General features: G+C 45.1%; 1 protein-coding gene across 1 annotated transcript in view; it reads left to right on the top strand.

The window, feature by feature from the left end:
- GATAD2B (GATA zinc finger domain containing 2B) overlaps positions 1-10,151 on the top strand; it is an 82,187-nt gene extending 72,036 nt beyond the window's left edge. The window contains exons 4-11 of the mRNA XM_055138070.1: positions 2,175-2,306; positions 3,134-3,265; positions 3,680-3,850; positions 4,919-5,234; positions 6,915-7,117; positions 8,376-8,486; positions 8,798-8,915; positions 9,547-10,151. Coding sequence (XP_054994045.1) covers positions 2,175-2,306; positions 3,134-3,265; positions 3,680-3,850; positions 4,919-5,234; positions 6,915-7,117; positions 8,376-8,486; positions 8,798-8,915; positions 9,547-9,680 — 1,317 coding nt within the window. The 3' untranslated portion in view covers positions 9,681-10,151. The remainder of the gene's footprint in view (positions 1-2,174; positions 2,307-3,133; positions 3,266-3,679; positions 3,851-4,918; positions 5,235-6,914; positions 7,118-8,375; positions 8,487-8,797; positions 8,916-9,546) is intronic.
- Positions 10,152-10,513: the final 362 nt, after the last annotated feature.

Genomic DNA, 10,513 nt, shown 5'->3' on the forward strand with positions numbered 1-10,513 from the left:
CAATTTTTATTGAGGAACCACCATTTACAATACTGTTAATGATGAGTTTTGTGTATACAGTATTCTAACATCCTAACCACCACCCAGAGTGTCCTCTTCCTTCCACCAATCTCCCCTGGACCTGTCACATTGAACCCCATACCTTCTTCTTGGTAAATTCAGTTCTGTAGGTCAATTGTGAGTTTCTCTTGCCTTTGATTATTTGTTATTTTATTAATTTTTTTTTAAATAATCCATGGTTTGGGGACCACACTCGGTTGTAAGGTGCGTGCAGCTGCCCTGGGTTTGGTCCCTCGTGTCACAATAGTCTCCAGAAGTAATCCTTGAATGCAGAGCCAGGAGTAACTCCTGAGTACTGCTAGGTATACACTCTCCCTCCAAAAAATACATATTTTTAATAACCCCACATTATGAGAGAAATCATTATGTATTTGTCTTTTTTTCTGGGTGTGAGGAGGCATACCTGTTGTTGCTCAGGGGTTACTCCTGGTTCTGCACTCAGGAATCACTCCTAGCAAGCTTAGGGGACCATATGGGATGCTGGGGATTAACTCAGGTCATTTTGGTGCAAGGCAAATGCCTTAGATGTCATATGATCTCTCAGCCTCATGTACTTGTCCTCCTCCTGGCTTCACTCACCCAGTCTACCCAGAGTGCCCTCTAGCTTCATCCATGTAGCAGCAATTTATATGATCTTTTCTGGTTTTTTGTCTTGTTTTATTTTGTTTTGGGGGTCACACACTGCAATGTTCAGGGGTTACTCTTGGCTCTGTCCTCAGGTATTACTCCTGGTGGTGTTCAGGGGCCATATGGGATGTGGGGGATCGAACCCAGGTTGGCCACATGTGAGGCAAGCGCCTTACCTGCTGTACTATCTCTCCGGCTTATTTTTTCTTAGAGTAGTATTGTGTGTATATAACATAATTTGTTAAGTTTTTTTGTTTTGGTTTGGTGTTTTGGAGGGGAGCCAACCAGGCCATGCTCAGGGTTTATTCCTGACTCATGGATCACTCCTGGCATATCTTTTACCCTGTACTATCTCTGACTCTGATAGATCACAATTTCTTAATTCATTCATATATATATTTTTTTTAAAAAAAAATTTTTTTTTATTTTTATTTTTTTTGCTTTTTGGTTCACACCCAGCAATGCTCAGGGGTTACTCCTGGCTTTGCACTCAGGAATTGCTTCTGGCAGTGCTTGGGGGACCATATGGGATGCCGGGGATTGAACCCAGGTCGGCCACGTGCAAGGCAAACGCCCTACCCACTGTGCTATCGCTCCGGCCCCAATTCATTCATATATTCTTCAATACCTGGGGTTAGTTCCAGAACTTGGCTATAGTGAATAGTGCTGCAATGAATATAGGAGCACAGATTTTTTTTTTAAATGTTTTTGGGTCCTTGGTAGATGCCATGAAGTGAGATTGCTGGGTCAGTTCTTAATTCTTTAAGACTCCATGCTTCTTTTTTGTTTGTTGGCCTCACCCAGCAGTGTTTAGGGCTTACTGCTTGGCTCTGTACTTAATTGGTATCGCTGCTGGCAGTTCTTGGCACCAGGTGTGGTATTAGGCTTCCATGGCAAGTCAGCCACATACAGGGCAAGCCTCTTATCTGCTATACTGTCTTACCAGCCACCTAAGCAGATTTTTAAGCACCTACTGAATACCAGACTCTGCCAGACCTCAGGATATAAAGATTGAAAACTCAGTTGTTTGGGCCAGAGAGATAGTACAGTAGGTAGGGCTCTTGCCCTGCACACGGCCTGCCCTCACTCAAGCACTAGACCCCCATATGGTCCCCTGAGTGCAGCCAAGAGTGATTCCTGAGTACAGAGCCAGGAGCAAGTGTGCCCTTTACCCCACCCCCACCATAATCCTTGGTGCTGGACGAGTAGTACAGCGAGTAGGACTTCACCTTGCACGTGGCTGACCCAGGTTCAATCCCCAACATCCTATGTGGTCCCCTGAGTACCGCCAGGCGTGATTCCTGAGTGCAGAACCAGAAGCAACCCCTGAGCATCACCAGATATGACCTAAAGGGTTAAAAAAAAAACCCTCCATTGCTATGTCTGCTTCTTGTGGAACCTGAAGATTTCTGACATAAAAAAATAACCTTGCAAGAAAGGGTCCTGGATACCTGCACCCATGATTGACAGTCTTCATCTTAACTTAGGGGAAAGGCATTGAGGAACGGCAGCAGCTCATTAAGCAGCTGAGAGATGAGCTTCGACTGGAAGAAGCCCGACTGGTGCTATTAAAGAAACTGAGACAGAGTCAGTTACAGAAAGAGAATGTGGTCCAGAAGGTAAGGTTCCCCAGAGATCAAGAACTAGGAGAATGGAAAGAAAAATTGATTGAAGACTGTGCTGTCCCGGGTACCTATCCCAGGGAGGTGCAGCTGGTTGCTTATTCTTCTCTAGTTCCATGGTTTTTAGTCTCTAGGAGTAGTAATTTTAATTTTCTTGAATGGGGTCAGATGGCCTCTCCTCACCATGCTCACCCCAGTAGTACAGGCCTTTCTGGTCTAGTGCTGGCACCTGATGATGCAGTGCTTTTTGAGTGCTGTGGCTCTCGGGGTCCCATGTGGTATCATTCATGGAACCCAGGTACTTGTCCATGCTAGGTATATCCTCTGCCACTTGGGCTGTCTCCCTATCCCTATGATTTTTGTTTGTTTATTTTAAATCTTAGATATTAACCAAGAAAGCATTTACCTTATGGCAGACAGGAACTTAACACTGGCAAGGAATTTTTAAACTCTTGAAGTACACCAGCTTTCTTTTCTATTGTTGTTTTGTTTGCTTTGGTTTTTTTGGGGGGCGATACCCTGTGGTGTTCAGAGCTTACTCAGTCTCTGTGCTCACATCGCTCTGGCCCTATACCAGATTTCTTAATATATTTTTTAAAATTTTTCATTATAATACTGTATTTGACCAAATTGTTCATTATATAGTTGCTTCAGGCATTAAATGTCCCAACACCAATCCCACCCCAGTGTGTCCTTCCCTCCGACAGTATTCCCAGTTTCCCAGCCACTACCCTCGCCTTAGCAGGCACAAACAGATTTACTTCATATTTATACCAGATTTCTTTATTAGTGTTCCCAGTCTCAATTTCTGTTCTGTCTCCTAGACTCCAGTTGTACAGAATGCAGCATCTATTGTTCAACCCTCTCCTGCCCATGTGGGTCAACAAGGCCTATCCAAACTTCCCTCCCGGCCTGGAGCTCAAGGGGTCGAACCTCAGAATCTGAGAACATTACAGGTATGTGACCTTTCTGTTTATTCTTCCCCTCTGTTCCAGGGCTTTTGTAAAGATTCAAAACACCTGGTGGTTATAAAAAGTGTTTATACTGTAGATAATGCTATTGGCCCTTCATAGCATGGTTGTCTACCATCAAAGGATGAATGACTTGACTCTTTCCACTGTAGTTGCCCTTCAGAGTTTTTCCTCTTACCTCTTTTCCATATAGTGTTAGAGAGCTTATACCAGAAAAGTTAGGGACTCTTAGCCACTAATTAGGTTTCATAGTGATGATAAATTGAGGCTGTAGATCATTAGACAAAATTGCCAAGTCTGACCTTGTTTCTATTTCTATTCAGCAATATTTTCTCTTTAACTTTTTCTGGAGCATTTTACCACTTATGATTAGTTCTCTTCTTCTCTTCCCTTCCCTAGGGTCACAGTGTCATTCGTTCAGCAACCAATACCACCCTTCCACATATGCTGATGTCTCAACGTGTCATTGCACCAAACCCAGCCCAGTTACAGGGCCAGCGGGGCCCACCTAAGCCTGGTCTTGTGCGCACCACAACACCCAATATGAACCCTGCCATCAACTACCAACCGGTAAGAGAATCCTGATGTGGAGACAAAAATTCTTCCCTTTCTTTTCCTATTGGGAGCGTCTCCATTTTGGGGACTGGAGAAAAGAAAGTTCTAAGGGCTGGAGCACACACTGGTGTCCTCAGGGCCCAACGTGCGGTCCCTGGTACCACAGTCTACTGAGCACCGATCTTACGTAGTCATGATCGCCCTAGCACTACTGCGTCACTCCATACTCCCAAAAAATAGAGGAAAGAAAGAGACCATGGATTTTAAATTTTAATGACATGGAGAAACTCTAAGACAACAAGGAAGTAATTTGGGTGGAGCTAGAAATGACTACAGTCCCACAAATAAAAACACTGAGAAATGTTTAAGATGGTTGTAGAGGGGCCAGAGCGATAACACAGCAAGCAGGGTATTTGCCTTGCATGCAGTATTTGCTGGGGTTAGATCCCCAGCATCCCATATGGTTCCCCGAGTATCTCCAGGAGTAATTTCTGAGTACCCCCCTCCCGACCCCCCCCAGCATTGCCAGGTGTGACCCAGAAAGCAAAAAAAGAAAAGAAAATAGTCATAGAGAAGAGAGATTATACAGTGAAGTAACAGTAAGTTAAATTTTAATAAAATTAATTCACAGAGAAGAAAGATGAGTCCATTCTGAAGAGATGACAGATTTTTTAAAAAGATAGATATGAGGAATAAGCACAGGAACAAACGAAAGAAAGCAAGCATCTCCAGTGTTTATTTTTCTCCTAGCACTTTTAGCTGAGCACTACTATCAGTCTCTCTTTGGTTTTGGGTCTCAGTGATGCTCAAGGGTTCAGGGGACGTATGGAATGCTGGGGATCTAACTTGGGTTGGCCGTGTGCAAGGCAAATTACCTACCTGCTGTACTATCTCTCCAGCCCCTATCAGTCTCCTTCCCTGCATGCCAGAGTTGTTTCTCAGTGAAAATGTTGTAGCCCTCTAAACCTATTGTGAGTGTTTTGGAAGCTCAGTGCTTTGTAACAGAACAAGATTGTGTTCTCTGCCATGAAAAGAAAATGTGTCCTTTTTCCCACATAACCATCTATTTTCAATTTGTTTCAGCAATCAAGTTCTTCTGTTCCCTGTCAGCGCACAACATCCTCTGCCATCTATATGAACCTTGCCTCCCATATCCAACCAGGGACCGTGAACAGAGTGTCCTCACCACTTCCTAGCCCTAGTGCCATGACTGATGCTGCTAACTCACAGGCTGCAGCTAAATTGGCTCTTCGAAAACAGCTGGAAAAGACACTCCTGGAGATTCCTCCCCCTAAACCACCTGCTCCCTTGCTTCACTTCCTGCCTAGTGCAGCCAATAGCGAGTTCATCTACATGGTAGGCTTGGAAGAAGTTGTACAGAGCGTCATCGACAGCCAAGGTAAAGCTCTTCTCGTCTGCCTTTAATTTAAGACTTGCCAGGCCTGCTTAACAGATTAACATGGACATAATCTCACAATGTACTAAGTAGTTTCATTTTGTTTTGTATTTTTTGCATACCCAGTAGTGCTCAGGACTTACTCCTGGTTCTGTGCTCAGGGATCACTCTTGGCAGGGTTTGGAGAACAGGCCAGATGTGGTGCCAGGAATCAATCCAGGTCATCTACATACAAGGCCAAGCCCCTTACACACTGTACTATCTTTCTGTCCCAGTACTGTGTAGTATTAAGTGCACCTTCTTACTACTGTCGCTAGTTTTACCCCAGCTCTTTTTGTTTGGGACTGAATAAGGGATGGAAAGAGGCTTTTTTTTTTTTTTCTGGGTGGCTTTTTGGAAGCTGTGTATCAGAAAATGTTTTTTTGTTTCTTAGGCTTAATATTATTATTATGTATTTTGCATATCGTGTATACTTTCTGTAATGTTTTCTTTTAAATGGTGTCATTTAACATTGAAGTATGCTTAATTTGATGACAAGAATACATATTTGGGATGGGAGGGGGATGCATTTGTGCCATCCTGGTTGTGCTTGGGGGTTATTCCCAGCTCTGCACTAAGGGCTTATTCTTGGCAGTCTCAGGGGATCATCTGTGGTGCCAGGGATCAAACCTGGGTCAGCCATGTGCAAGGCAACCACCTTACCCACTGTACTATTTCTCCAGCCCAAATCTATAAAATCTTAATTTCTACTAAGTAGAGAGGTTTTTATGACTGAAATTCCAAACACATACTTTGAAGAACACTTGACAAATGAGGAAGGTGCCTTAAGGACACAGTTTGGGCTATAAACATGACAAAGAATAATTTTATTGATAACTAAAAATTATGAAGTAGTTGACAGGGATAAACATAGTCTTAAGTAAAGAGATGCAAAAAACGTGGCTGAATTAGTTGGAGTACTTTGACTTGACTTCAGATGAGCACATTCTTTTTTTTTTTGCTCTTTGGGTCACACCCGGCGATGCACAGGGGTCATTCCTGGCTCATGCACTCAGGAATCACCCCTGGTGGTGCTCAGGGGACCATATGGGATGCTGGGATTCAAACCCAGGTTGGCCGCGTGCAAGGCAAACGCCCTACCTGCTGTGCTATCGCTCCAGGCCCCAAGCACATTCTTTTCTTAATGTAACATAATAGGAAATCAGAAATCATGTGCCTGTCCCAGCTTTATCATTTAGGATTGGTTTCTTAGATTTAGTTTCCTTATATGTAAATGGGGATGATAAATTAGAAAATAGGTTAATTTGCAGGGGCTGGAGCGATAGCACAGCAGGTAGGGCATTTGCCTTGCACATGGCCAACCCAGGTTCAATTCCCAGCACCCCGTATGGTCCCCCGAGCACCACCAGGAGTAATTCCTGAGTGCATGAGCAGGAGTAACCCCTGTGCATCGCCGGGTATGACCCAAAAAGCAAAAAAAATTGCAAAGGCCCAAGGAAGTAGCTGAAAGGTTGGAGTGCAAACTCTGCATATGGGAGCCCCACGTTCCATCCTTGACCTGCCTTGTTCTATGAGCACTGTAGGTATAGATCATTCCCTCCCACCATTGAGAAAAGAGGTTCTGAAAAGAAGCACAAAATAGGAAATGTGAAACCACTAATTTCTCTTTTTGTTGGTATCTAGGCAAAAGCTGTGCCTCACTCCTGCGGGTCGAACCCTTTGTTTGTGCCCAGTGCCGCACAGATTTCACCCCTCACTGGAAGCAGGAGAAGAGTGGTAAGATTCTCTGTGAGCAGTGCATGACCTCCAACCAGAAAAAGGCTCTAAAGGCTGAACACACCAACCGGCTGAAAAACGCTTTTGTGAAAGCCCTACAGCAGGAACAGGTAAGACTTCTTGACTTTTCCCCAGCCACCTGCTGAGGCTTGTTCTTCCCAGAAGTAGTTTCTTCTTGATTAGAAGATTTCCTTAGTGGTGGCCTAGGTCTTTGGATCTAGTTTCTAAGAACATACAGGTCTTAGGCTCCCCTTTTTTCCTTTTTACCATTCAGTCATTTCCATTTCCATTTGTTTTCTACTAGGTAAGAGCAGGGTAACATTTAGTAACTGGCATTAAGGGACAGAAAACTTGAGACTGTTGGCTTTCCCTAACTTCACTAAAGAAATCTCTCTGTTCTTGACTACATTTTCTCTCAAGTGGATTTTAGTGGGTGGGATTTATAGTTGTTGCAAAAACCTTATTGGGAGAAGTAGATAACTACAGTCCATATTGGACCAAAAAAAGACAAAGGACAGGGTAGCTCAGTAGCCCTGAGCATTGGGCCCCACTGGGATAGCCCCGTGTTCCCGACACAGCAGTGCCCAAGGAACCCCATATCTTAGTCCGTGCATCCAGTCCAGTCCTCTTAGCTGAGTATTGCTGGGGGCTACTGGGAGACCCCCCACATACACCCCAAAAGAATATCCCAGTAAAGATTAGTGGTGCTAGAATATGTGAACTAGTATTAGTGTTAGTAGTTAAATAGTATTAGTAATATGATATCTTTATTTTTTTTCCTTTTTTGGGTTACACCCGGCGATGCACAGGGTGTGCATGCTCCTGCTCATGCACTCAGGAATTACTTCTGGTGGTGCTCAGGGGACCATATGGGATGCTGGGAATCGAACCCGGGTCAGCTGCGTGCAAGGAAAATGCCCTACCCGCTGTGCTATCAGTCCAGCCCCAGTAGTATGAGATCTTAGTGGGGTTAGGAAGATGTGTTAGGAAGCCCAACTTTTTTTTTCTGTCCTTTTTCCTCCCCTCTCCACACCTTCCACCCATCAGGCATTTGGGTGGCATCATGTACCTTCTGGATGATGGGGAAACAGGAGTTGAATAAAATCTTAGACATTAGTTAATTCATCATGACCACCAAATCTCTATAGCCAACTTCTGAGAACCAGTGTTCCTGACGAGAGGGAGCCCTTCATCAGTGAAGCATGTTGACTACTTAGAGATCTTTTGTACTCATCCCACCAAATTATATTCGCTTTTCCTTAGCCTTCCAACAGACAGGCAACATTAGACATAAGATCTCTAGGTTTTCTGGTTAGGAATTTGGGAGATGCCCTCCCCAGATTGACCTGATGACTTCCCCACACATAGGAAATTGAACAGCGGTTGCAGCAGCAGGCAGCCCTCTCTCCCACGACGGCTCCAGCCGTGTCCAGTGTCAGTAAACAAGAGACCATAATGAGACATCATACACTTCGGCAGGTGAGAATTGGTTGCGGGGGAGGGGAAGACTTAAGCCACTTCTAAGGGCTGCTTTCAGCTCTGTGCTTGGGCAGCTGTGCAGTGTCAAGGATTGAACTGGGCTCAGCTGCATGCAAGGCAAGCACCTTAACCTCTGTGCTGTCTCTTCAGCCCACAGCAGGTGAGAGTTTGTCATGAGGGTTTGCTAGCTCTTTACCCACACTTGTCCTTTCTCTGTAGGAGATCATAACTCCCTTTCCTGCTCCCCTGCCTTCTTTCTCACACCTTGCGGTATGGCAGCGTTTCAAACAACTGTCTCCTTCCTGTTGCAGGCTCCACAGCCCCAAAGCAGCCTACAGCGTGGCATACCCACATCTGCCCGTTCCATGCTTTCCAACTTTGCACAGGCACCCCAGCTGTCTGTGCCAGGTGGCCTCCTTGGTATGCCAGGTAAGCAGGTTGATCCGAGAGCCGTTCCCAAGTCTCAGCTAGCAAGCATGCCGTTCCGTGGCAGCCCTCTGGTGAATTTTTCTTCCTCTCATTTTCCTGTCTCCAGTTCTTTAGACCCAGCTCCCTTCACTTTTTTGTTACTAGGCAAGTGTTGGTGAGCATGCTTATTCCAGGTTCAGTGAGCCAGGGTTTGGGTGATGGAAATGGCCTAGCTCCTGCCATTACATTTCATATCTCACGAGCCCTTGGAGGGCATGTGGCTGCTGGTCGCTGGGCGAGAACCGCAGGGTCAGCACTCCTGATCCAGTTTGAAAGATGGAGCCATGGTTTTCCACAGTCAGTCCCCAAACCAGATCAGATCATCTCTGTCTTGATCATTGTCCTCTTGTCAGTGTTTCTCTGTCTCCTACACCATCAGGTTGTGTTCATTATATTTGGTAGGACTAACCTCTTGGGCCAACCTCTTCTCTAAAGTTTGGTAGTAGGGAGTAGTTGTCAATAAAATAGAGCTAGGTCTGGACAGCTACAGCAGCATTTTATATTTCTGTCTACAATCATGCGGCCCAGTAAATAGCAAAATGTGGTATTTCTTCTTTTGATATGTACCCTCTACTTTTGTTTCCTGCTGTAGGTGTCAACATCGCGTACTTGAACACTGGCATCGGAGGACACAAAGCCCCCAGTTTGGCAGACCGGCAGCGGGAATACCTTTTAGACATGATTCCTCCCCGGTCTATATCGCAGTCCATCAGTGGACAGAAATAACGCCTGTTCCACTTGTACTGCCCTAACCTTGAATCCTTTACCCCTTTCCCATTGCCCCCAACTTCCGTCGCATGCAGTGCCTGTACTGGTGCCTACCATACACGGAAAACAAAACAGAAAACAGAAGACAAGAGTAGAGATCAACAAGCAGACACGCCCTGCCCCACACCTCCCCTTGATCACATGCTGCCATCTGTTCTTCTGCCGCTCTGTCTTCTCTCTTCGGTTCTCTTTTAACAGTGAGGTTCGTCTCACCTCTGATCGAGGTCAGAATGAGATCCTGGGGAGAAACCTCAGCCCTCTGACATGTATTTCCGAAGTTTATTTTTATGCTATGATTATTATCATTTCTAATGATGTTGTGTGTCCTGCCTTTGTTCAATGAACGGTTAAACCTTTTTCATTTCTCCCCCCCCCTTTTTTTTTTCCATTTTTTTCTTTCTTTTCCTTAAAAAAATTTTTTTTTTTAAACATAAAATGTCATTCAGTTAAATGACAGGAGCTTTGCAGTAGGTACTAGCTGCCAAGTAGAACACGACCAGGAGTGTTAGGGGCAGAAGTTTTGAATGCACTTACCCCAAGGTCAGAGGCAGGTGGTGATCTGGAGCAAGGAAGAGCAATGCACCAGCTGTGGGTGTTTCTGGGCGTCGGGAGGCAGTGTTTAGTATTAAGTTGAGGTTCTAAGAGAAAAGAGCCTGAAGGGAGAAGCTTTAAAGTGTAACTGCTCTGGAATTGACTTCTGGAGCAGGGAGAGAGGGCGTGATGATAAGCCATGGAGGACAGAGACCAGGCCCTGCTGTGTGCTGGGGGTGGGACTAAGATTGGTCACCCAG

This window comes from Sorex araneus, chromosome 5, assembly GCF_027595985.1.
Source record: "Sorex araneus isolate mSorAra2 chromosome 5, mSorAra2.pri, whole genome shotgun sequence".
NCBI lineage: Eukaryota > Metazoa > Chordata > Mammalia > Eulipotyphla > Soricidae > Sorex > Sorex araneus.